Below are 27905 nucleotides of genomic sequence, written 5' to 3' on the forward strand. Positions count from 1 at the left end.
GGAAACAGTGAAATTATCTAAAATTGAGAGTGTTGATTATTGACTTTGGACATTTTACTTGAGGTCCAGTAGTTGGAGGTGGCTAACAATTCACTGACCAAGTAGTAGATTGGTGATCAATGGTGTAAACATTTGGTTGCGTACTGTGCTGCTACAAAAGAAACGAAGTTGTAAGGCATGCAACAATGTGAATGAACCTGTGGGACATTTGATGAGGCAAAATAAGCCAGAAACAAAGGAGCAAATATTGTATAATCTCATTTAGAAAATACTTATAAGAAAACAGGGCACTAGGTTGCAAGCTCTGTGCCAGTTTGAAAGGATGTATGTACCCTAGAAAAGCCATGTTTTAATCCTAATCTCATTTTGTAAAGGCAACGTTTCTTCTAATCCCTATTCAGTACTGTATGATTAAAACTGTAATTAGATCATCTCCCTGGAGATGTGATTTAGGGAGTCTCATCTTGATGTGATCTTGATGTAACCTTGAGTAATCAAGAGTGGTTATTAAAACGGATTAGGTGGAATCATGTCTCCATCCATTTGAGTGGGTCTTGATTAGTTTACTGGAGTCCTATAAAAGAGGAACCATTTTGGAGAAAGGGAGATTCTGAGAGAGTAGAATGACATAGCTACAAGAAGCAGAGAGCCCACTAGCCAACGACCTTTGGAAATAAAAAAGGAAAACACCTCCCGGGTTGCTTCATGAAACAGGAAGCCAGGAGAGAAAGCTAGCACATGATGCTGTTTTCGCCATGTACCCTTCCAGCCAAGAGAGAACCCCTGACTGTGTTCACCATGTGCCATCTCACTTGAGAGAGAAACACTGAACTTCATCAGCCTTCTTGAACCAAGGTGTCTTTCCCTAGATGCCTTTGATTGGACATTTCCGTAGACTTGCATTAATTGTCCTGAGCCTTAGAACTGTAAACTAGCAATTTATTAAATTCCCGTTTTTAAAAGCCATTCCATTTCTGGTATGTTGCATTCCAGCAGCTAGCAAACTAAAACAAGCTCTTATAGCAGTCACATTTAGTCTGGAGTGGTAATTGTTGTCTCTGGATTTTGAGGAGCTATTTTATGTATGTATAACCTGGTAGTTAGGAGAGAAGAATGAAGCTGAGTGGGTCAGGATTAAGGTTATTCAGAATACAGGGGTAAGGAAGACAATGCTTGTATTTTAGAACTTCACTTACTCTTTGAGACCAAAGGAAGAAAGTTTTTTTATGTTAAGAATCTAGGTTTTCTATAGCACATAATCTAACTCAAACTGTCTGGGTAGATCATTTAAACAATTCAGACACAGCCCAGGATAAGAATAAGAGCCTTTAATCTTATATAGCTTAATGTAATGCCTGGATATATCCCAGAGTATATTAAGCAGATAATCAAAGAGTATTGACAAAGGCTCTTGAGGAACGGGAGAAAAAATATGGAAGTATTAAGCTTTACCACCAGGGAAACCCTGGATACTGTGTCAGACATTACAGACATCCAAATCTATTGGCCAAGCTTGATCTTGAGACTTGCTCTTGTGAGGCTTATGTAAGTAGCAGAGAAGCTTAGCCTACCTGTAGGTATGCCTAAGAGTCACCTCTAGAGAACTCGTTTGTTGCTCAGATGTGGCCCCTCTCTCTCTAAGCCCAGCTCTGCAAATGAAACCATTGCCCTACCCCCTACTTGGAACATAACATCAAGAGGTGAAAATCTCCCTGGCGATTTGTGAGATAACTCCCAGAAATGAGCCTGGCTCTGGCACTGTGGATCGACAATGCCTTCCTGAACAAAAGGGGAAAAGAAGTATAGCAAATAAGGTATCAGTGGCTGAGAGAGTTCAAATAGAGTCAGGAGGTTACACTGGAGATCAATCTTATGCATGCTTCAATTAGACATTGCTGCCTATCATAACTTGCCAAACCCTAACTAAAACCATTCCTGCAATCCTAAAGAATGCCTAGGACATTATATAAGTATCTGGAAAGGTTCCATACATTAGGGTAACTTTACAGAAACCTACAACCTCAAGATGGATCCCTGGACCAGATAAATCCTGAAATACGGAGGAACCAGTCTATCCAGAACATCAGCTAGATCCATTCCCCTATCCCATATTATTGACAGCCCCTTCCAAAGTGAAGTATTTAGATTGGGCAGAGCCCAAATACCCCTAAAGAGTGGGAGAAAGATCAAAGAGGATGGTGGGTGTTCTAGTTTGCTAGCTGTCGGAATGCAATATACCAGAAATGGACTGGCTTTTAAAAGGAGGAATTTAATAAGTTGCTAGTTTACAGTTCTAAGGCTGAGAAAATGTCCCAATTGCAACAAGTCTATAGAAATGTCCAATCTAAGGCATCTGGGGAAAGATACCTTGGTTCAGCAAGGCCAATGAAGTTCAGGGTTTCTCTCTCAAGGGGAAGGGTGCATGGTGAACACAGAGTTTCTCATCTGGAAGGGCACATGGTAAACATGGTCAGAGTTCCTTTCTCATCTGGAAGGGCACATGGTGAACACGGCATCATCTGCTAGTTTCTTCTCCTGACTTCCTGTTTCATGAAGCTCCCTGGGAGGCATTTTCCTTCTTCATCTCCAAAGGTCGTTGGCTGGTTGACTGTGCTTCTCATGGCTATGTCATTCTGCTCTGCTCTCTCAGAATTTCCCTTTCTCCAAAATGGTTCCTCTTTTATAGGATTCCAGTAAACTAATCAAGACCCACCCAAATGGGTAGAGACATGCTTCCAGCTAATCCAGTTTAACAACCACTCTTGATTAAATCACATCTCCGGGGAGATGATCTAATTGCAGTTTCAAACATACAATACCGAATAGGATTAGAAGAAATGGCTGCCTTTACAAAATGGGATTAGAATTAAAACATGGCTTTTCTAGGGTACATATATCATTTCAAACCAGCACAGTGGGGTTATACAGAGAAGATAGAGTTTAACAAATGATTATCAGTGCTACATCATTATATTGATTTTTCTTTTAGTCTCCAATACCTTATAGCAGCTGGAAGTAAAAACATAAAATTTTGGAATTGTAACCCATACCAGACTCTGAATTTGTTCTACCAGTGGTTGTTGCAATGTATTTTAAATTTATTTCATTTTGATATATATGTTATTTTTCACAAAAAAAAAAAAGAAAAGAAAAAAAGAGAGAAAGAAAAGTAAAACAGAGACTATAGGATTTAACAAATGAGTATTACTACTGAATCATTATATTGATATTTCTTTTGGTCTCTAGTTTCTTGGAGCAGCTAGAAGAAAATATCATGAAACTGTGCCCCATACCAAACTTTAAAATCTGTTCTATAATTGCTTGTTAAAATGTATAGGTACTTGGATATTTTTTGCTTTTTTTCTGTATATGTTATATTTCACAATTAAAAAAGAAAAAGAAAACACTGCAACAGATATAGATATAGATAGATAGATAGATAGATAGATAGATAGATATAAGAACAGGTAAGTAATGTAAGCAGAGAGATTGAAACTTTAAGAAAGAATCAAAAAGAAGTGCTAGAAAGAAAACTACTGTAGGGGGAGGTGTAGCAGTGGCTCAATGGCAGAATTCTTGCCTGCCATGCCAGAGACCCAGGTTCAATTCCCAGCGCTCGTGCATGCCAAAACAAAAAGAAAAACAAAACTAGTGTTACAGAAATGGAAACTGCCTTTGGGCTTATCAGTAAACTAGACATGACCAAGGAAAGAATCATTGAGTGTGAACATATGTCAACAGAAGATTTCCAAACTGAAACACAAAAGAAAACAAGAAGAAAGTCAAACAGAATATTTAAGGACTATGGGACAGTTACAGAAGGTGTAGCATATGAAGAAAGGGAGAAGAAATATTTAAGGTAATAGTGGCTAAGAATTTTCCAAAATTAATGATAGACATTAAGAAGAATAAATACCAAAAATCTCTACCTATGTATATCATTCAAACAAAGATAAAGAGAACATTTTTAACGAAGCCAAAGAAAATACCCACGTTATCTAAAGAGGAACAAAGATAAGAATTACATCAGGTTTCTTTTTAGAAACTATGCAAGCAGCAAGAAAGTGGAGTGAGATATTTAAAGTATTGAAAGAAGAAATACATTAACCTAGAATTCTGTATCCAGTGAAGTCATCCTTCAAATCTGAAGTAGGAATAAGTCTTTCTTAGAAAAACAAAAACTATGGAATTTATCGTTGATAGGCCTGTCTTGCAAGAAATGTCAAAAGAAGTTCTTCAGAGAGAAGGAAACAATTTTTGTTTAGAAACTCAGATCTACGTACATAAAGAAAGAGTGTTAAAGAATAAATGAAGACTTCCGGAGAAGATGGCGGCTTAGTAAGACGCGCGGGTCTTAGTTCCTCCTCCAGAAAAGCAACTAAAGAAACAGAAACAATACGAAACAGCTCCCGGAGTCACGACAGAGACCAAAAAGACAGCGTACCCCATTCTGGAACAGCTGAACGGGCAGGGAGAATCTGCTGCAGTGAGATACCCGAGGGGTGCGCGTTTTCCCGGCCGGGGCGGCTGGCGACTGGGGTCCCCTCCACGCACGTGGCTCCCCGGTCTGACTGGGAACGTTGGATAGCGGGGCCCTCCCATCACGCTTGGCGTTTCGGGCCAGCTGGGCAATTAGGACCGGCACTCTCCCAAGCCGCGGCGGCCAGCGACCCCCGCCTCCATGCGCGGTTTCCCGGGCCGACTGCCGTGCAGACAGACGAGCGCCACGAGCGCCACCTACTGGGCAGGAAAAGAAAAACAGAGCCCAGAGATTTCACAGAAAAAGCTTTCAACCAGCTGGGTCCCACACCCAGGGAAATCTGATCAAATGCCCAGACACCAGCAGAAAATAATGGATGACGCTCGGAAAATTGAAGATATGGCCCAGTCAAAGGAACAAACCAATAGTTCAAATGAGATACAGGAGCTGAGACAACTAATGCTGAATATACGAACAGAAATGGAAAAACTCTTCAAAAACCAAATCAATAAATTGAGGGAGGACATGAAGAAGACATGGGCTGAACAAAAAGAAGAAATAGAAAATCTGAAAAAACAAATCACAGAACTTATGGGAGTGAAGGACAAAGAAGAAAAAATGGAAAAAACAATGGATACCTACAATGGTAGATCTAAAGAGACAGAAGCTACAATTAGTGAACTGGAGGATGGAACATCTGAATTCCAAAAAGAAACAGAAACTATAGGGAAAAGAATGGAAAAACTTGAGTAGGGGATCAGGGAACTGAATGACAATATGAAGCGCACAAATATACGTGTTGTGGGTGTCCCAGAAGGAGAAGAGAAGGGAAAAGGAGGAGAAAAACTAATGGAAGAAATTATCACTGAAAATTTCCCAACTCTTATGAAAGACCTAAATTTGCAGATCCAAGAAATGCAGCGCACCCCAAAGAGAATAGACCCAAATAGGCGTTCTCCAAGACACTTACTAGTTAGAATGTCAGAGGTCAAAGAGAAAGAGAAGATCTTGAAAGCAGCAAGAGAAAAACAATCTGTCACATACAAGGGAAACCCAATAAGACTATGTGTAGATTTCTCAGCAGAAACCATGGAAGCTAGAAGACAGTGGGATGATATATTTAAATTACTAAAAGAGAAAAACTGCCAACCAAGACTCCTATATCCAGCAAAATTGTCCTTCAAAAATGAAGGAGGAATTAAAACATTTATAGACAAAAAGTCACTGAGAGAATTTGTGACCAAGAGACCAGCTCTGCAAGAAATACTAAAGGGAGCACTAGAGTCAGATACGAAAAGACAGAAGAGAGAGGTATGGAGTAAAGTGTAGAAAGAAGGAAAATCAGATATGATATATATAATACAAAAGCCAAAATGGTAGAGGAAAATATTATCCAAACAGTAATAATACTAAAAGTTAATGGACTGAATTTCCCAATCAAAAGACATAGAATGGCACAATGGATTACGACCCAGCAATACCACTGCTAGGTATCTACTCAAAGGACTTAAGGGCAAAGACACAGACGGACATTTGCACACCAGTGTTTATAGCAGCATTATCTACAATTGCAAAGAGATGGAAACAGCCAAAATGTCCATCAACAGATTAGTGGCTAAACAAACTGTGGCGTATACCTACAATGGAATATTATGCAGCTCTAAGACAGAATAAACTTATGAAGCATGTAATAACATGGATGGACCTAGAGAACATTATGCTGAGTGAGTCTAGCCAAAAACTAAAGGACAAATACTGTAAGGTCCCACTGATGTGAACCGACATTCGAGAATCAGCTTGGAATATATCATTGGTAACAGAGACCAGCAGGAGTTAGAAACAGGGTAAGATAATGGGTAATTGGAGCTGAAGGGATACAGACGGTGCAACAGGACTAGATACAAAAACTCAAAAATGGACAGCACAATAATACCTAAGTGTAATGTAACTAGGTTGGAACACTGAATGAAGCTGCACCTGAAATATGGTTTTTTGTTTGTTTGTTTGTGTGTTTGTATCTTTTGTTTTTGTTTTTTTCTTTTTCCTTTATATATATATATATTATTAGTATTATTATTTTAATTCTCTTCTCTATATTAGCATTCTATATCTTTTTCTGCTGTTTTGCTAGTTCTTTTCCTAAATCGATGCAAATGTACTAAGAAATGATGATCATACATCTATGTGATGATACTAAGAATTACTGAGTGCATTTGTAGAATGGAATGATTTCTAAATGTTGTGTTAATTTCTTTTCTTTTTTTTGATTAATAAAAAAATTAAAAAAAAAGAGAAGGAGGTATTATAACAGAGAAGATAGGATTTAACAAATGAGTGTGACTTCTGAATCACTATAATGATATTCATTTTAGCTTCCAGTGTTTTGGAGCAGCTAGAATTTCATTAAACCTGAAAATGTGGAATGGTAACCCATGCCAAACTTTGAAATCTGTTCTGTAACTACTTGTCAAATTTTACTTTGAAAATTATTTCTTTTTTTTTTGCATGTATGTTATTTTCACAATAAAAATATGTTTTTAAAAAGAAAAAAAAAAAAAAAGAATAAATGAAGGTAAAATAAGATCTTTTATTTTCTTATTCTTAATTAGTTAAATAGATAATTGTTCAAATAATAACAACAATGCATTAGGTGATTATCACTTATGGACAAGTGAAATTAATGACAGCAGTGTTATAACAGACAGAAGAAGGAACTAGGAATACGTGCACTACCCTTACAGTGTTATTTGAAAGTGAACTTAGATTACTTATAAATGTACATTGCAAGCTACAGGACAACCACTAAAAAAGATTTAAAAAATACTTGTAACTGATATGCTAAAAGAGAGAAAATGGCATCATATAAAATGTTCAGTTAAAAACAGAGAAGGCAGAAAAAGAGGGGAGATAAAACATAAATGCAAAGAATAGAAAACATTTACAAATATGGTAGATATTAATCTAACTATATCAATCATCACTTTAAATGTAGATGCCTAAATATACCAGTTAAACGACTGACAGGATAAAAATTCAAAACCCAAGTATATGTTGTCTAAAAGAAATCCACTGTAATTATAAAGACATAGAGAAATTAAAAATAAAAATGGAGAAAGAAATACTATGGTAATATTAACCAAACTAAAGCTGGAGTAGCTATATTAATTTCAGACAAAGCAGACTTAAGAACAAGAAAATTATCAGAGTTAGAGAAGAACACTACAAAATGATAAGGGGGGGTCAGTTTTCCACGAAGACATTACAGTCTTTTTTTTTTAATGGGCTGACACCAGGAATCAAACCGGGTGTCCGGCATGGCAGGCAAGAACTCTTCCTGCTGAGCCACCATGGCCCGCCCGACATTACACTTCTTTAACGTGTATGTGCCTAACAACTAAGTATAAAAACATGTGAAGCAAAAACTGATAAAACTGCATGGAGAAATAGACAGAAACCACTGTAATATGTTGAAGATTTCAACACACCTCTGTCAGCAATTGACAGATCCAGCAGACAGAAAAGAATTAAGGATATAGTTGAACTGAACAACACCATCAGTCAACTGCATCTAATTGACATTCCTAGAATACCTTATCTAACAGTAGCAGAATACAAATTCTTCTCAGAATCGTGTAGAACATTTACCAAGATCGCCACATTCTGTACCACAAACACACTAAAACAAATTTGAAAGAGTAGACATTATACAGAGTATGTTCTTAGATTAGATTAAATCTAGAAATTAATAGCAGAAAGACCTGAAAAATCCCAAAATATTTGTGATTAAACAATGCACTTTTATAGGACACATGGGTCAAAGAAGTAGTCTTAAGAGAAATTTTAAAATATTTTTAACTAAATGAAAATAAAATACAATTTAACGTTAGTGGGATGCAACAAAAGCAGTACTTAGAGGAAAATTTGTACCATTAAATGCAAATATTAGAAAAGGAAGACCTGAAATCAGTCAATGAAGCTTTCAGCTTAAGAATCTAGAGAAAGAGTAATATAAATCTAAAACAAGCAGAATAAAGAAAGAAAAATTAGGACAGAAATAAAAGAAATTGAAAGCAGGTTATCAGCAGAGAAAAATCAACAAAACCAAAAGCTGGTTCTTTGAAAATCAGGGAAAAGTTTTATAAATGTAAGCACTTAAATATTTGAATATGATGATACATCATAGATCAGAATTACTGCAGTAGTCAGCAAGGCACCATTGGTGTGTAGGAGGCAAGAGAGTATTGTGGCTACGAAGTATATTCAAGAAATACCTGATATGGACTAGAATTATCTCATCACCATTTGAATGCAAACCTGTCTTATTTTCCAGCATGCTATGCTAGCTCATTAAAAAAAAGTTAGTTCCCACAGAGTAGAGAAGATTGGTCAATATTTCTAGGATCTCTTCTTTCCTTGATAAATAGATAACATTTTCTTTCATACCACAAAAACTCCTAGGGCATCCATATCTTAGATTTGAATGAACTAATTTAGCTTCTTGACTGTTTTTCTTGTATATAGCCCTCCCCAGCACAGTTCATCCTACATAAATTTCTACAGATTCTCCTTACATCATTGCTTTTCTGATGCTGTTCAGGGCTCTTGTTTCTGATCTTACTTGAATTATTCTCCAACATTTAGGCCATTTTCTTTTCAATTATTCATGTATTCCAGATTTATTTTCTGCTTTTTGCATATCTGTAACCACAGCCATGGTGAATTAATCATGTCTGTCTCTGCTATAAATGTCCTTGAATTATTGTATTTGTTACTTGGTGTGCAGTGCTTATGTACATGTCTTTCCTCTAAAAAAAGAAAGGGGCAGTTACTGTTGAATTCTCAGCAGGTGGCAGCAGGATGGCGAATAGATACATGATAAATATTTATCAGATTTGAATTTTAGTACTTGTCCTGCCTAATATCTTTTTCTGAAATCTCTACCTACTTTTTATCTGTGCAGATTCTGTCCCTCTTTTGGAACCCATCTGTTCTAGGAACTCTTTCCCACCTTGCAATTGCTATTAATTTCTGAACTCAACTGTATTTATATGCTGAACAACAGTGAGCTGTGAGGAATCTAGAGTGATAGTGTATATCTGACTTAAGTGTCCCAGAAATAATGTAATATGTAATTAGTATAGCAATAAAAAGTTACTAGTTGAGAGACTGGAAACAAGTATTTACTGAATACTTGCTTTAGTAAGTATTGGTAAGGCATCAAAGATGAATGTTTCCTTCAAAAAGCTTCAAGTGGGTGTCATAAGGCATGTGTTTCTGGAGTTCACGTTAGGCCAGTTGGGGAGCCCAAGTAAAGCCTTGTAGATTTGACAGCCGTTTGGTAAAATTTAAATGCCATAAAGTAAGCATTCTTATTATTTCTCCTAATGTTGAGTGAAAAATGAAAGTTGAATTGAGTTATTGCTTATGAAAAATTTAAAAACCCACATCATTAATGTATATGTATGCTTTCTTTTTTAATCTTTTCCCTTGGTTTTTTGCCTAGAAATCATATTTTTTGCATAGAAATCAATTTTTAAAGAAACATAACCAAGTATTATCATGCAATAAAATGAAAAAAATACTCCCTAATAATATGTAAGGCCAATTTTGAATTACATTTTTCCCAGTTGTCTTAAAATTATCTTTTTTTGCCTTTGGGTTTGTTCAAATCAGGATCCCAGAAAGGTCCATACTGTGCATTTGGCTGAATATCTCTTCAGAAGTCTCTTTTGAGGAGTCATTTTGCTTTTAGCAGAAGCCTTTGATTTTACCTTTACTTTTAAATTTTTTGTAGGTTAGAACAGTCAGAGAGCCTTGAGGAAAACCAGCGCAATCTCCTTCAGATGACTGAAAAATTCTTCCATGCCATCATCAGTTCCTCTTCAGAGTTTCCCCCTCAGCTTCGAAGTGTTTGCCACTGTTTATATCAGGTATACTTAAAATTAGAGATTATCATTTTAATGCAAAGCTAAATTAAGAAGAATGCTTCACCAAGGAGGGATTTAGCTGTTGATAGTGGATGGCTGACTACCACACTGAGTCGAGTTTGACGAGTAATAATTAAGAATTGCTGTTGGAACTGGTTTTGAAAGAAACTTAAATATCACTTAGGTGATAGTTTGAAGTACTTTGAGAGGATACTTTTAAAATAGTTAATGTGACTTGCATTGGGAGTAAGTTTAAAATATAGCAAGTCTCTTGAATATTATGGATGTGACTGAAATGTGATATGTTAACAGAATTTTTCTCTTTTGCCTAAATTAATGAGGCAGGTCAGCTCCTTGCTGTTTGCATTGTAAAATGCTTAGTCTGTATTTTTATTTCCTTATTAAGATATTAAAATGTGTTTTTATCAGGTTTTACAGAACTCATTGTTCTGTTATTTTTTGTGGGATGCTACTTAATATATTGCATTGTCATTCAAACCAAAGTATTCTACTTTTCTAACCCTAGTCATGCAAGTAACCCTTCTGAGTTCAGATATCCACATTAATCCCCTCTTGTTGGGGAAATTCAGACTGTGTCCTTTTATGGCTTCCACTGTTTTTGAATTGTATGTGCATTTTTAGGATTTTAAATTCATTGCAAAGGAGGTTAACGTAAATTATCATTAGCTTGAATAAACTGTAATTCTGGAAGAAACGTTTGTGGGTCTGGAGTGTGGGACAGGGTGGGTATAGGGAAAGAATTTTATGTATTTCCCAAAACCCATGCCTTTGTTCTTTCTTTGCAGAGTCACCCCCCAGCCATTTGTTTTTAGCACAGGGCTTCAGTTGCTTAGAAACGCTAGCAGCGTCAGTGAAATCACCATTTTCAAAAGCTATTTCAGCCTGCTCTGTGTGAATTTTCCCCCCATTGCTATTTATAAAGATGTATCTGATGTGTCTATAAAAAAGCTTTTCACTGTATATGTAGATGATAAAGCATACTTAGCGCTAAGTCTCTATTAATTTATTGCAACTTTTTCTGACATTTCAAAAAGCTCAGGAAAACTTAGGAGAGCCCCACAAATTTTTCAGCTTGTTAAATCTGAGGCTAGAGAGTCATTTAGTTATTTTATGAAATTTTAAAGCAGTGAACAATCTCTTAAGTTTGGGCATTAGCCAGGCTTCTCCTTAAATCTAATTCAGTAATTTTTCTGCTTATATAAAACTGGGCAGTCACAAAATAGTACATATTTAGACTAGTATGAGTGAATTTCTTGGTTGACCTATAGAGGAAATTAGTTTCTAAAATATCAGTGGCTTTGACTTCAGCAGATTAAAAGTAAATTGGAGGTGTTGCTCACCTTTCATGTGGGAGACCCAGGTTTGATTCCCTGACCATGCACCCCCAAAAAAAGAGTAAATTGGAACTGACTCCCTGATTAGAGGTAGATTTGGATAGAAATTCTTCATATGGTTGTTATCCTAAAAGAAAAATCCTTTTGTATCACCAGCAAACTTGTAGACCAATTTGAGACCATGATTCTGATAAGGTGATAGAAGTACAGGCTTAGTACTTAGTAAATACTTAGGAATTATGTAATAAAGAAATGAATTTCCCAGTGCCTCCTACTCAAACCCAAGCTAGTAAAAAAGATTCTCGACACCTTTTGAGGTTGGGAAGGGAGGGAAATAGTGAAAATAATTTAGAAAATAGATCCAAGTGATAATTGGTGGCTTATTAAACACGGTGTATTGTACTTTTTGAAACGCACCATAATAAAATATCTCAATAACAGACCTGAACTAGCATATCAAAATTTCACATAAAATTATTTTCTGTAGGAACATTATTGAAGTGTTGTTCAGTGAATTGTTTTAAGCTATTGGGTAACCTTAACATTGTTAGAATGTATAGTATGGAGCAAGGTATCCTTTGTTGGTATTCATACATAAGGTTAGTTTTTTAACAAGTAACTCTCTAACAGGGAATTTCACGTCCACTAATTTAAAGAGAAAGAAACAAATTTTGATCTCAAAATATTCTTGAGTTTCCCTCCAAACGTATTTTTGTCTTTGGTTTGCTTTTTTGTTTTTATTCATCTTTCCTCCTCTCGCTTTTTCTTGTCCTTTTGACTTTGGCCGTGACATAATGGTCAATACCTTTTAACTTTTATGTTTTGCTGGGAGGGACAGTAGTAGATTGTTGTTTTCTTTTTCTAGTAAACATGGCTCCTGCTTTGGGACCCACTGGGGAAATTTTGAAAGCTAAGTGAGTATATCGCTAGCTAATCTTTTCTCTGAGCTTCAGCTCTTTTTCTTGAGTTCATATTTTGACTATTAAGCCTTTTTAAATCATGCCTTCATTAGCTCTGTTATTTTATACATCTTCCCTACTTAGTGGACTTTTGGTTAAAATTATATAGAAATGGCCAACTGTGTATACGTTAATTTTTAATTAAGCCATTTTTGCATGCATTTTTCTCCACTTTCCTCCTGACAGTTTTTGGAGTAATGGAAAAATAATTCCTAGAGTGGAGATTCTCTTAAGTTATGGTGAGAATATTCTGAGAAAAGGAGCTGAATATTAAGATTTAAATAAATGCCATTCTTTTCCCAAGTAACTTTGCTTCCCCAAACAGAAGTAGTTTACACAGATTTTTTTTAAGACTGCAAAGGTTGATTGCGATTTAATTGAAAAAAAAATTATAAAACTACATTTTGTGATGTATTTGGTCACTAGTATATAGTCTAAAGTTAGAGCTATATGCAAATACAGTTCTGTGAGGTAAGAACACCTTGAGATAAGAAACTCCATGAGATAAAGAACTGTCTTTTTTATTTACTGCTGTGTCACAATACCTAGAAAAGAATTTGGCATGTATGTGCACAATAACTACTTTGGATGGATGGATGGATATCAAACTAACTTTAAGCCCAAATTATTATGGGTTATGGTGTTGAATGCTCAGAATTCCTAGAATTAAGATGCCATGCATCGGTGGACTAAAGAGTTTTAATTTGTTTTAAGATATATTTTTAAAGTAATTGTTCTGTCTAGTCTAGTCTTCAGGAGTCTTTTCATTTTAAAATAATTCTTCAATCTAGAAGGAGCTCTGAGAGATGAAACCAGTATGGGGGAGGGGGGTTATTTTGAAACAGTCTGAGAAATGATTAAACTGTAATATATGAATAGTTTTAAGCAAGCTTACAATTGTATTCTATAATTTTCTTGGTTTCTTCACTTTAATATTAATTAATGCTTATTTCTAATTGAGCTGATAACATTCTTCTGCCAAACGTGGAGGTTTTAACCTCTGATTAGAACCGTTTTTCAGGAAGTAGCCTGCAAAGTTTGAAAAATATGTGAAATTTTAAAAGTAATCGTTCTTAAGAGAGAGAGAGACACTTTTAATTCGAAATCTCTAATTAAATTTTTCTATTATATTATAGTTATTTAATCTTTAACTTTTTTAGTCAATACCATCTTAATTCAAGGCCAGAAATTGGAAAAGAATTTTAAGTCAATTGAAGGATACACAGAGAAGTATTTTACATATAAAAAAAAATGATCTAGACTCATAGAAGTGTTTTAGTGTTTGATCTACTTGTAATGATATATAAAATTTTATTAAAAGCTAGGAATTAACTAAAATGTAAATGTTTAATATCCTCAAATCCACTTGGTGAGAGCTTTTCTGTGATTTTTAGCCAGAAATAGTAGATATGATTGAGTCTCAACATTTCTTGCCATTTATTTAGTGCTTTGGCTTAATTGTTATAAAAATTAAAATCCAGAATTAAAATTCATCCCTCAAAATCCAGTTGATTTCTAATTTTTTGTTGATTCCATTTGTGTTACATTTTATTGTATAATTTTATGTACAAGCCAACATTGTTTTTGTTGCTGTATGTAGTTGGTGCTGTGACTTGTTTGTGCTCATCTCTGTTCTGTAGGCAACTTGCCACTCCCTACTGAATAAAGCTACAGTAAAAGAAAAAAAGGAAAACAAAAAATCAGTAAGTTTGGAGAACTTTTTATTAGCTGTTTCTTTCAAAGCAAGACAAAAATCTTTTGCTATTTGTTAAAAACATCTTCACTTCAGCCTATTTGACCTTCACTGTAAAATCATTCTACTAATTCTGGCACAAAATAGTTTTCATTTCAATTAACCCTGGAATTACGTTACATTGAAACATTCTCTGTGTTCCTTTGGTTTGATTTATTCCAAAGGCATTTTGGGGACATTTGTTGTTTTTAATATCCCTGGTCTAATTTATTATTGGTAATATTTAAATTATAAATGAATGCAAAGGAAACTTAATTTCAAGGCCTTAGGAAATGCTGATTTCATTCTTGCTTCTTATTTGCAGGTAATGTGAGTGGTTTCTTTTCATAGAAGTGCAAGTTTTTTCTTTAATGTTCAAAGTATACAGAGGAAAAGTGTCACTTTCTAAATCTTACCTAAAGGTTGCTGAATTTTATTTTTTACCCCTTATATTTTTATCTAGATTGTCATGCAGAATTTAGCTGTTCATGCTTACATTATAAAATTTCTAATGATAAAACTACCTTACCTTTAAAAAAATTAGTATTAAATGTTTGGAGTTGAGAACATAGTATTTTGAAATAAAGGAAAACTCAGTGAGTCTGTTTTGTAGAAAAGCAGTTCATTTTGCCAGCATGATACAAATATACTGCCTATTTGTATGAACATGCCCTAATTTAAAATATTACAATGTAATTATTTTCTTCCTGAATGAAATTTGTCCAAAATATAACCTGCATTCATTTTAAATTTGTTATTATCTGTCAGTATGATTTATCCTTATTAGGCTGAGCACTTTTATTTGTTCATATAATCCAAGTGATCTTAAAGAAGGGTGTAAAGAAAACCTTTAGGATTCAGGTAGGTAATTTTCCTTAAAAAGTTTTAGTTTTAGTTTAGGATACAGTGTTCATCTTATTTCAGTTTTTATTCCTTGGTCTTAGTTTTACATTTAATAATCTTGTTTTAGATCCAGAACAAAATTAAAAATTATATATACGCACTAAAAAGTCTTACTCAGTACACTTTTATTATGTCCTTTCACAGTTTTCTTTTTTGATTGTGTTAAGTAAATTTGGTTCAGCGATGACCAAATGGGTTGGATTGGATGACCTTCTTGCTTGACAAAAACATTTCTTGCTAATGCTTCAACCTTCTAATTCTCAGCATATGTGGATTTAACATAATATACACAATCACTATTGAAATTAATTTACTGTTTCTAACACTTTTGTTCAGTGTTATACTAATGTCATTGTGTAGTGTATCACATAAATTAAAGTTTAACCTTTTGGTATTTCTCTTGAGCATGTTTTCTAGCCTCTGTAACATTGCTTTATTTATTCAGATTTTGTCTAAAATTGTTCCTTGAAATGTTTTTTCTACTAGAGTTATTTTTAGAAATTTTTTTCAAGTTTCTGAGTAACACTGAGTTTTGGAATGTATTTCTCAGTACAGGTTAACATGAGGGTCTTAAGGAAACATGGAGAATCTAATTGGTAATTTGAGACATTTTAAATGTGTTTAAAATGTCGTTTTGGGGAGTTGTTTGCCTTAACAGAAATTAATGATCTTTTCTTTGAAAAGCAAGCTACTTTACTTTTTGAGCATATGTTATCATGGATTGAAATAAAGAAAATATGTAAAGAAGTTTCTGGCTTCTGGCATATAGCTATATTAGAGATAATTCTGCTTATTATACTCAAACACATAGAGTTGATTTCCTTTGAAAATTTAATTGTCCATCTAAGGGAGAATTTGCAGTAAGTAATTGCATGTATGGGTAATGATCCCATTTCTAATGTACAGTTTTAACTATATTAGTTTGCATCATATAGCTCACTTTATACTGAGGGAATAAAGTGGCATTTGGCTTGTTTCAAAACAGAGTATCTTTTGGATCCAAATTAGATTTTTATGAATTTTTTTTTAATGAGTATATGTATGCTTATGAGATAAAATTACATTGACAGGATGGGAAACTATGGCTCATTGGCAGAGTTCTTGCCTGCCATGCTGGAGACCGGGTTCAATTCCCGGAGCCTGCCCACACAAAAAAAAAAAAAAAAAAAAAAAAAAAAAAAAGACATTAATTAGTGGTAAAAGAAAATAATATTTTATAATTTAAAATCTTCATAAAACTTGTTATGCAGTTTTATTAATATGCTACTGATATTACCTAGCAACAGTAAAGTTACATAATTATAGGATATATGAAACAATGTGTATTCCTCAGGTCTGGAAATTTTGGGTTTTGACATGAGTTATTTTTGAAAACGTGAAAAGATTGTTACGGTGTAACACTTTTCATAACACTTTCATAAATTTTATAATATTGTCCTTTTGAGGAATAATTCACTGTGATTTTCTTTAATTCTGAGGCTAAGCAGTGCTAAATATAAATTAGGTACAAATATGAGTTGTACTTTAAAAATTTTTGACATTCGAGAAAAGCAGTAATTAACTTTCAAACATATATTTTAAAAGAGCTCTCCTTGTGCATACAAGTTGATTTTTGAGATACCTTCGTGTTAGTATTTTATAAATTAACTGGTTCTTTGAAAACCAAAATGTGAATTTTAGCTTTTTAGAAGCAATTTCATGATTTTAATGGGTTAAATGCAATACATGCTAATTCTTTTAAAACAACCTATTTAAATGAAATATAAAGCAGTTTTTAAAATCCTCTCCTCTCTTGCTAACTGATTCCTTAAAAGCTTTAAAATCTTGTAGATATGTTGTTTTTTTTTTCTGTTTCGAGATGAAAACTTGGTTGTTCTAAAGAACCAGTCTTTAGTAGTGGGGTCTGTGAACATTCTAAAGCTATATTGAGAATTTTTTCTGTAAGTGCATAAGTTCATTTTTCTGATTTTCAAATGGGTTACTAGTTCCCAAAGGGTTAAACACTCTGTTCTTGAATAGTTAAAAGCGCTTGAATTTTCTTCTCAACTCCATTTCTAAATATGCATTTCAGCTTAAAATAACTCTGAAACAGTATTTAGGTTTTAAAGCTATTCTACCAAAGCTACTATATTTTATTTTCTGCACTAATTTCTCCTTATTTAAGTGTAAAGTTATTCTGCATGCAGTAAGCACCTAAAGTACGAACAAAACTTGCTGACCCATATGTAAATGCAGGTAAAAATATATTAGTTATACCTCACCTCTGTTACCAACCCTTACGAAGATTTTCTTTGGCTTAAAAAATTATTCTTTAAAGTCTTCTCTTCACTAATTCCATATTAAAGATGATAAAAATTTATTCTGGTATTTTAGGCAGTGTGTAAGTACGCAATTATACTGTGAACCAGATGAAGCATTAAATGGAGTGAAATGATATGAAACAATTCTTATTCATTCCAGAGTTAGTCTGAAATCAGTAAGCCTTGAGAATTCAGGATAAGAAATACTATTTGAGGCATTGTGAAGAAAAATAGTGTTATGTGAGATTCTACACATAAGTCCTATTTTCTCATTTCTCCCCAATATACCTGAAATTCAGATTTATCCCTAGAATTGCAGAATTTTGAGTGGAATGTTGTAACTGCTGTTGTAGTCATGTTACCTTAAACAGCAAGTAAGCATACTGAATGAGAACAGATATGGAGATCAAAATGTTACCTAAGTGTTCTTTAAATTTGATGTATGTTTATAGAGGCTATAAAAAATATAAATTCTAGAATAATATTTTCATGTTAACTTTACTTAAAACAGGGAGCTCTGTGAAAAAATAGGAACTGACCCAGTTTTATAAGGATTTTCCTAATCAAATCTGCCTATTACTTTGCCTTCAGAATATAATGTTTTATAAAAAGAAAATTAATCTTTTTATTTAAATACTTTGTTTACATTGCTTTTCAGTGTGGGCGACCATTCCTTGAATCTTTAACTTTATATGACAGACATATAAATTTGAGATAGACAAAAGTTTTATCTCTTCTGCTGGTGGGATCCTTTTTTTCTTTTAGGTCCCCAAGAATTCCCCTTCTTCTCTGGTTTAAATAATAGGTAGATCCTTATATTAAAAAGCATGCTGGTGAAGAAAAGGAACTGGCAATATTACTTGTAAGTAACTTTTTTCTCTCAATGGAAAACTAAATTTTGTTTTGTGTATGGTAAGCATTTTGCTAAGCAAATACAATTGTACCTGGTACATGACAAAATGTAAATATTTATTGTTAGGTATAGGAGGTTTCAGGAGTGTACTGTTGAAAACTTAGCTGCGCCTTGTAAGAGCTGACTACACTCTATTGTCTCATAATCTTCATAAAATATGAAAATGTTTGTGTGAAAATATCTGCTTTTGTTGCTAATCAAACCTGCAATATAAACAAGGAGAATGAAATTAAGATTTCTTTAGATCTTTTCTATCCAACCCATCCATTAGGGTTTTCTTTCCTTCTTTCCTTCATTGTGCTTTAAAGTGATGTAGAACTAGAATTGAAGACAAACTTTATTTATTGATGTTTTGGGGGTAGGGAAAAATAAAAATGCCATTCTTGCAGATTGGTCGGTTGAGAGTTTCTGTGCCAAATTTGACCTTTGAGTATTTTCTTCCCATTTCCTTGTTTTAATTTAAACTATATACTCAATTCTCAACTCCTTATTTTTAGGTGGTTAGCCAGCGTTTTCCTCAGAACAGCATCGGTGCAGTAGGAAGTGCCATGTTCCTCAGATTTATCAATCCTGCCATTGTCTCACCGTATGAAGCAGGGATTTTAGATAAAAAGCCACCACCTAGAATCGAAAGGGGCTTGAAGTTAATGTCAAAGGTGAAGAATTATTTTGATAATCCAGCTATCTTAAATTTCCCTTCCAACTAAATTTTAGTTTTTCATATTTGAAGTGCTTCCTTTTGCTCATGGTTTTGAGTTAAATGCTTTTGTTTTATTTTGTTTGTTTTTGTTACAAAGGAATTCATTGGGCTGATAACTGATGGTCCTCAATATCCTGGGAAAATCTTTTTAACAAATGTCTTGTCTTCTGAAGATAGTTTTTTATATGGTTTCCTGGAAATTATGAACTGGTGATTGAAATGTACAGTATAATTTTTTTATTGAAAAAGGCATTTAAATTTTTAAATATATATATCCATCTACATGTAAATATGTGTGTGTTTATCTGATAATTATGTTTGTATGTTTGGGAAAGAATAGAAACATCTAATTAATAAAATTTCTATATTTATATGAATGAGAGCATTAATATTATTTAAAGAATATATATGTGTGGACTTAAATAAATAATCTGATTCTTTATAACCCCATTTTATTGTTCAGATACTTCAGAGTATTGCGAATCATGTTCTCTTCACAAAAGAAGAACATATGCGACCTTTTAATGATTTTGTGAAAAGCAACTTTGATGCAGCACGAAGGTAAGCAGCCTGCCACTTAGTCCATTGCTCTGTTTGAATAAAATATTTTCAGTTTCACTTAAGTTCATGTACCTAGGCTACATAAAGTATTGGTGTACTTTTTTGTTTTTTTCTTCTCCTTTCTTCTATGCGTCAAAAACATAGTTTGCCTTACCTTATTTTACTTTAAAAAATAGTGATGAAACAAATCCATATTCTTTATAATTTAGTAGTGATTTCCCTTTTATGTTATTTGAAAACCAGAAATTATTTTTGACATATCTACTAAAATGAAGTCTTTGAGATTGCTATAATATTAGGGACTGGAAGAAGGGAAAGGATTCCTTCTAGAAAACCTAAAGCCAAAATGGTACAGATAATGGATAATAGTGTATATTCAGAATTTTTTTGATGTTGGAGTATTTTTGATACTGTCCTTCAATTTGAAAGTGTATCTGACTTAAAAGTTATACTTTAAATGAAGTATTGTAAACCTGTAAGATTTTGTTGATGAGTAACTAGAAACTATTGAAGTTTTATGATTTTAAAAATCTAAAGTTCTGTTAAGTTTCCAAAATTAACTAGTTGCTTCACTTTATCTCTTTGAGTTGGTTTTTCTGAAAACTAGGGATAATACTATGTTTGCCTGTCTTGGAATTGTTTATAGAGAAACGTGAGATAATTCACAAGAAATGGAATATCGTTGCTTTTACTCAGTCTAAGCTAGACTTATATAACTCTCTCTTCCAATTTATTATCATTGTATCTACTTCTTTCTGTCAGGAAAATTGGAGTTTAAAAGATATATTGTTGGGTGCACGGGTGATTCAGTGGTAGAATGCTCACCTTCCATGTGGGAGACCCAGGTTCAATTCCTGGACCATGCCCTCCCCCCTCAACCCCCCCAAAAAAAACCCAACTTAATTGTTACAAAAAAATTAAAACAAGCTATTTTGTTGGATTGCAAGCCATATTGGAGTGAAAAGTGAATGTAAGCAAGGATTCATATTATAGCAGATTGTCCATGGAAAGTTAAGAAAACAAAGGTTCTGATCCTGGCTCTAACCTAACAGACCGTGTAACTTTGGGAAGACATTTTATCTGGTCCAGGCCTCCATTTCTTTATCTATAAGGTACTAGTTTCTCTCCAAAGTTTCATCCATCTGTATACTATTTTTCTATGATTTTAAAGCCTACTCTGAAACCTAAAACAGAGGTGAAAGATTGGAAGACAACTTTCTCCTTGTCCCTTCTTGTGTTGTTTAATGTAGTCACATAGGGTGAACAAGCTCTCCATATAACTGATCTCTGCTACTTCACAAAGTTACTTTATGTAAATTTAATTCAAGCATAGAGTATATCTAGTTTTGAAAATTCTAATGACTTTTGAATTTTTGAAGGTTTTTCCTTGATATAGCATCTGATTGCCCTACAAGTGATGCAGTAAATCATAGTCTTTCCTTCATCAGTGATGGCAATGTGCTTGCCTTACATCGTCTGCTCTGGAACAATCAAGAGAAAATTGGCCAGTATCTTTCCAGCAACAGGTGAGATTTTCCAGTCATGGCATTATTGAACACTGTCAGTTTAAAATTATACTAGTAAAATTATTGGTCATGAATAGTGCTTTTTACTTTGTATACAAACTATAAGAATTATGCTTTGGAAAAATAAATGTGGATTCCTTTTTAATTATGAGTGAGGTTTTTCTTGTTGTTTTGTTTTCTACTTTTTTTGTTGTATAGTATAATACATATACAAAGCAAAGAAATAAAAAAAGCAATAGTTTTCAAAGCACTCTTCAAAAAGTGGTTACAGGATAGATCCTAAAGTTCATCATGGGCTACCATACGATCCTCTCATATTTTTCCTTCTAGCTGCTCCAAAATATAAGAGGCTAGAGGGCTTACATACTTTATCATCACAATCAACTTTTTTTCCTTCTTTTTTTTGTGAACAATAACATATATGCAAAAAAAGCTATAAATTTCCAAGCGCAGCACCACAATTAGTTGTAGAACATATTTCAAACCTTGACATGGGTTACAATTGCACAATTTTAGGTTTTTACTTCTAGCTGCTCTAAAATACTAGAGACTAAAAGACATTATCAATTTAATGATTCAGCATTCATATTTATTTGTTAAGTCCTATCTTCTCTGTATAATTCCACCATCATCTTTTATCTTTCCATACCTCTCATTGGGGTTGTTTGGGCTATGGCAGTTCTAAGTTTTTGATATTGGAAGGATCTGTCATTGATATGGGATAGGGAGATGCAATTGTCTGATGTTCTGGAGAGTCTGGTCTGGGTGTCAGGACTTATCTGAACCAGGGATCCATCTGAAGGTTGTAGGTTTCTGGCAGGTTACTCTAGTGCCTGAAACCCTGGAGAAATCTTATAAATTGCCCTAGGTGTTCTTTAGGATTGGCTGGAATGGTCCTGGTTGGGGGTTGGCAGGTTATGATACACAGCAAAGTCTACCTGAAGACTTTGCATGGAGACTTTCAGCCCTGAATGTCATGTCCATGTAGGAGAGAGGGCAATGATTTCACTTGCAGAGTTGGGCTTAGAGAGAGTGAGGCCACATCTGAGCAACAACAGAGGTCCTCCAGAACTAACTCCTAGGCATGCCTATAGGAATCTAAGCTTCTGTGTGACCTACATGAGCTTCACAAGAGTAAGCCTCGTGATCGAGGGCATGGCCTATTGATTTGGGTGTCCCTAAGGTTTGACATAATATCAGTGGATTCCCTGATGCTAAGGTTTAATAGTTCCATAGTCTTTCTCCCCTCCCTCAGGGGACTTTGCCAATATTTTTGATTATCTGGTTAAGATACTCTAAGATGTTTCCAGGCATTTTGATAACCTATACAGGATTAAAGGACTTCTTTCTCATTCTGTGCTCTCTGTGTTTCAGTTGTTCAAATGAGCTATACAGATATCTATACAACAGATAGTTGAATTGGATTATGCACTATAGAAAATTTCAGTTCCAGATCAAATAAACCTTTCTTCCATTGGTCTCAAAGAGTAAGTGTGGGTTTAAAATATAGACACTGTCTTCCTTACCCCTATGTTCTGAATTACTTTAACCCCAATCTGTTTGGCTTCATTCTTATCTATAAATATCAGGTTATATATATAAAACAGCCTCTCAAAATCCAGAAATAATAATCACCACTCCAGACTTAATGTGTCTGCTCTAAAAGCTTACAGTCTAGGCCCCACGTTTTCTTATAAGCATTTTTAAAGGTGACCAGACCATTGTTTTTTTGTTTCTGACTTATTTTGTCTCACCAAATGTCCCACATTCACAGCATCGCATGCCTCATGACTTTGTTCCTTTTTGTAGCTGCACAACCTTAGTTCGTAAGTATACACCATCATCCACCAATCTACTTCTCCATCAGTGCATCCTTCAGCCAGCTGCATTCATCAGGCATCATATAGAGCGCTGTGTTAGTTAGATTCAGTTGTCAACTTGGCCAGGTGAGCATACCTGGTCTTGTTGCTGTGGACATAAGCCAATGGTGCGTGAACCTCATCTGTTGCCAATTACATCTGCAGTCGGCTAGGAGGCGTGTCTGCTGCAATGAGTGACATTTGACTTAATTGGCTGGTGCTTAAATGGGAGATTGCAACATAGCACTGCTAAGCAGCTCCGCATTCCTCATCTCAGCACTAGCAGCTCAGCCCAGGCCTTTGGAGATGCAGAAAGAAGTCACCCCGGGGAAAGTTGTTGGAACCCAGGGGCCTGGAGAGAAGACCAGCAGAGACCATCTTGTGCCTTCCACGTAAGAAAGAACCTCAGCGGAAAGTTAGCTGCCTTTCCTCTGAAGAACCAACAAAATAAATCCCCTTTTGTTAAAAGCCAATCCGTCTCTGTTGTGTTGCATTCCGGCAGCTAGCAAACCAGAACAGATTTGGTACCGGAGAGTGGGGTGCTGCTGCAGTTTACAAATGCCAGATATGTTTGAACGGTGTTTTGGATGGCTAAGGGGAAGACTTTGCAGGAACTGTGAAGAGAATGATGGAGAAGTCCTGGAGTGCATGAAGAGACTGTTGGTGTAATTGGAACCACTGCCAATCTTGACAAAGGAGGACACAAAAGGGAGAGATTGGAGTTTGCAGAGTGAGGACCATGGAAGCTCGGGTCTGAAGCCAAGAAACCTCGGCCAGGAGAGTAGACCCACCCATATACATGGAGAGGGTGAGTTTACCCTGAAGGGTGAGGATGAGCCTCTCATCTTATTGCAGTGGAAGAGTTGTGCAGCCTCAGGCCTTGGAGAAGGCAGAGCACGCTCCTTGGGGGACTGGGAGAGCCTGGCTGCCACCACATGGAGGGGTTGAGCATGTGCCCCAGAAATGGCAAAGAGCCCAGAGGTGGCCCTGATGTCTGGAGAGAGTGGAGCCCAGAGGTGGTCTCTTCGATGTTCCCCGAGGTTGATCTGGAAAGAGGCCGGCCACTGCATAGGCCCTTGGAAGAGGTGGGACTGCCACTTTCTACAGCCGAAGGATAAATGACTTTCAGACTTTGAAATCCAATGGTGTTTGCCTGCAGGTTTTCCTTCCAGTTTCTCCCTATGGATCCTGTGTTTATCCTCCTTTGCATATTGGCATCACATAATTTGTTTTGAGATTCACAGGCCTACAGCAAGTTTTTGCACCTGTTTAAAGTGATGCTTGAAGTTGACAAGTTGACAAGGGGTGGACATGTGTTAGTTGGATTCAGTTGTCAACTTGGCCAGGTGAGCATACCTGGTCTTGTTGCTGCGGACATAAGCCAATGGTGCGTGAACCTCATCTGCAGTCAGCTAGGAGGCGTGTCTGCTGCAATGAGTGACATTTGACTTAATTGGCTGGTGCTTAAATGGGAGATTGCAACGTAGCACTGCTAAGCAGCTCGGCATTCCTCATCTCAGCACTAGCAGCTCAGCCCAGGCCTTTGGAGATGCAGAAAGAAGTTACCCCGGGGAAAGTTGTTGGAACCCAGGGGCCTGGAGAGAAGACCAGCAGAGACCATCTTGTGCCTTCCACGTAAGAAAGAACCTCAGCGGAAAGTTAGCTGCCTTTCCTCTGAAGAACCAACAAAATAAATCCCCTTTTATTAAAAGCCAGTCCGTCTCTGTTGTGTTGCATTCCAGCAGCTAGCAAACTAGAACAAGTGCCCAAAGTCCACAGTCCATCAACATTCTCAATTTTAGATAATTTCATTGTTCCCAAGAGACAAAAAACCAATAAACATACCCTCACCAAATAGGAAATCTAAACCTCCTCTTAACTCTTGTCCCTCACCCCATTATTTACCGCTCTTGTTGCTGTGGTAGTGCTGATGGTTTCCTTTTGATATGCAATAGCAGTTTTCCCCCTGTACTCTGACTTAAACACTTCTTATACAAGAATCCTATCTTTGAAGTAATTCTTACAAGAACTCATTCATATTTCTACTGTGAGTCAGTGGGACATGTAGGTCTGTACAACACTTTTCAATCTTGTTCACCTTCAATGTACTAATATTACTTCTAGACCCACAAGAGAATCACCTTCACTCCTATCTATTCCCTTATATTGGAGTTCAACCTCATTAGCTAACCATTCACCCATCTCTACTTTTATGTATCTCTAAGTCCCCTGTATTCTGTATTATAAGGCTCTGATTATACCTTTATTCTGGTCATAAAAGTGGAATCATACAGTATCAGTCTTTGGAGTTCAAGGACCTATATATGTCTGTTAGGTCTAATTCATTTGTCAAGTTATTTAACTTCTCTGTTTCCTTGCTGATCTTCTGTCTGGTTATTCTGTCTATAGAGGAGAGTGATATATTGAAGTCTCTTACTATTATTGTTTAAACATCAGTCACTCCCTTTAGTTTTGCCAATGTCTATCTCATGTATTTTAGAGTTCCTTGATTGGGAGCATAAACATTTATGATTGTTATATGTTCTTGGTGAATTGACCCTTTAATTAGTATGTAATGTCCTTCTTTGTCTCGTATGACTTCTTTACATTTAAAATCTATTTTGTCCGATATTAGTATAGCTACTTCTGCTTTCTTTTGGTTACAATTTGCGTGGAAAATTTTTCCATCCTTTCACATTCAGTCTATTTGTATCCTGTGTCTAAGATGAGTCTCTTGTAAGCAGCATATGGCTGGATTATGTTTCTTAATCCATTCTGCCAATCTGTATCTTTTAAATGGTAAATTTAGTCCATTACCATTCAAAGTTATTACTGAAAAGGTGTTTCTTGATTCCACCATCTTATCTTTTTTATTTTATTTGTCACAGCTATATATTCTTTTCATTCTTCCTCTTTGTATTCTTTAAATTACCCTTTGTGGTACTCTTCAATTCTGTGCCCTCCTCCAGACCTCCCTCTCCTGTCTTTTTTTCTCAGCTGGCAGAGCTCCTTTTAGTATTTCTTGTACGGCTAGTCTCTTGTTGACAAATTCTTTCAGGACTTCTTTGTCTGTGAAAGCTTTAATCTCTCCTTCAATTTTAAAGGATAATTTGGCTGGGTACAGAATTCTTGGCTGAAAGTCTTTCGCTTTCAGGATCTTGAATGTATCATACTACTGCCTTCTCACCTCCAGGGTGCTAGTTGAGTAGTCTAAACTCAGTCTCATTTGATTTCCCTTGTGTGTAGTAGATTGTTTTTCTCTTGCCGCTTTCAGGATTTTCTGCTTCTCTTCAACATTTGACAGACTTATTAGTATGTGCCTTGGGGAAGGCCTGTTTGGATTTCTTCTGTTTGGAGTTCTTTAGGTTTCTTTGACTTGTGTATTTATGTCCTTTATGAAGGTTGGGAAGTTTTCCCCCATTATATCCTCAACTGTTCTTGCTAGCTCTTTACTCTTCCCTTCTTCTGGGACACCAGTGATTCTTATGTTTATGCCCTTTGTTTTGTCTATCATTTCCCTGAGTTCCCGTTGAATTTTTTCCATCTTTTTTGCCATTTGCTGTTTTGAGTCTTCGAAGTCAGTTTTCCTGTCCTCTATATCACTTATTCTTTCTTCTCTCTCTTCAGATCTGGTGTTGTGTGCCTGTAGAATGTTTTTTATTTGGTCAACAGACTCTTTAATCTCTGTGATTTCTACTGTTTTTCTGTTTATTCTTTCAAATTTCTCTTTGTGCTCTTCTACTATCTTCTTGATCTCCTTTGTGTCATTTGCAATCCTGCTTATTTTATTAAACAGGGTTGTTTGAACATCCTTGATTAGTTGTTCCAATGTTTATGTCTCCTCACATGTTTTAATTTGGCCATTAGGTGGGGCTTTATCTGTCTGTATTGTTACAAAGAAATAAGTTTCATAAGGGCAAGCCTCAAAATCAAGAACTTGACCTATTTTCATGGGAATCCCTAATGTTTGAGAGAGTACCAGGGGTTTCCCAAATGGGAAAATTTAATGTTTTCATATTTTTTCTCTAGTCCTCATGGGACGCTACCAATACTTTAAAATTATCAGCCCACCATAGTCTGGGATGCCTCCGAGTATTACATTAAGCAATACATGATTACAAGGCCTTATTCCGTTCTGGACTCCATGTGTTTGGGTTGTTTAACCAAGCTATCGAGACAGGTTGATTAGATTGTATATCATAGAAAATTTAGGTTCTAGATAGAATAAACCTCTCTGCCTTTCTTCTCATTTAGTAGGTAAAGGTCTCAGGTACGTACAGTATCACCTTTTGCCCTGTATTCTGATTTACCTTAGTCCCAACCAGATCAACTCTCTTTTTATCTCTAATTGAAACCTGATCTCTTTTTCAGTCTTTAGCTGTTATTGTATGTAGCAATGCTGACTTTCAGAGCTGCAGAATTTCAGGTCTGACTCTTAGGTGTCACAGAAGTACTCAGAGTTCCAGGGAAATGCCAACTTATATACATATAACTCAGTATATATATCAGAATCTAGAAATAAACTCAAAGTTTCAAATTAAGTATGTCTGCTAAAGAGCTTACAATCAGATTTGCGTGAAGAAGGTGGCTTAGCAATGTGCTCATTTTAGTTTATCCTCCAGAACAACTGTTAAATAACCAGAAACAGTACAGAGCACCTCCTGGGGCCAGGTAAGTGACCGTACACACA

At 35.4% G+C, this 27905-nt stretch overlaps 1 protein-coding gene across 4 annotated transcripts in view; it reads left to right on the forward strand.

Moving 5' to 3' along the window:
• Positions 1-27905, forward strand: part of NF1 (neurofibromin 1) — a 354325-nt gene that overhangs the window by 187627 nt on the left and 138793 nt on the right. For 2 of the 4 annotated variants that reach the window (XM_077165250.1, XM_077165251.1), the window contains exons 30-35: positions 10275-10410; positions 14362-14424; positions 18462-18518; positions 19067-19225; positions 19733-19830; positions 21210-21356. In XM_077165250.1, coding sequence (XP_077021365.1) covers positions 10275-10410; positions 14362-14424; positions 18462-18518; positions 19067-19225; positions 19733-19830; positions 21210-21356 — 660 coding nt within the window. The remainder of the gene's footprint in view (positions 1-10274; positions 10411-14361; positions 14425-18461; positions 18519-19066; positions 19226-19732; positions 19831-21209; positions 21357-27905) is intronic. The other 2 variants (XM_077165252.1, XM_077165253.1) reach the window with 2 other exon arrangements.

The sequence above is a fragment of the Tamandua tetradactyla genome, chromosome 6 (assembly GCF_023851605.1).
Source record: "Tamandua tetradactyla isolate mTamTet1 chromosome 6, mTamTet1.pri, whole genome shotgun sequence".
Taxonomy (NCBI): Eukaryota; Metazoa; Chordata; class Mammalia; order Pilosa; family Myrmecophagidae; genus Tamandua; species Tamandua tetradactyla.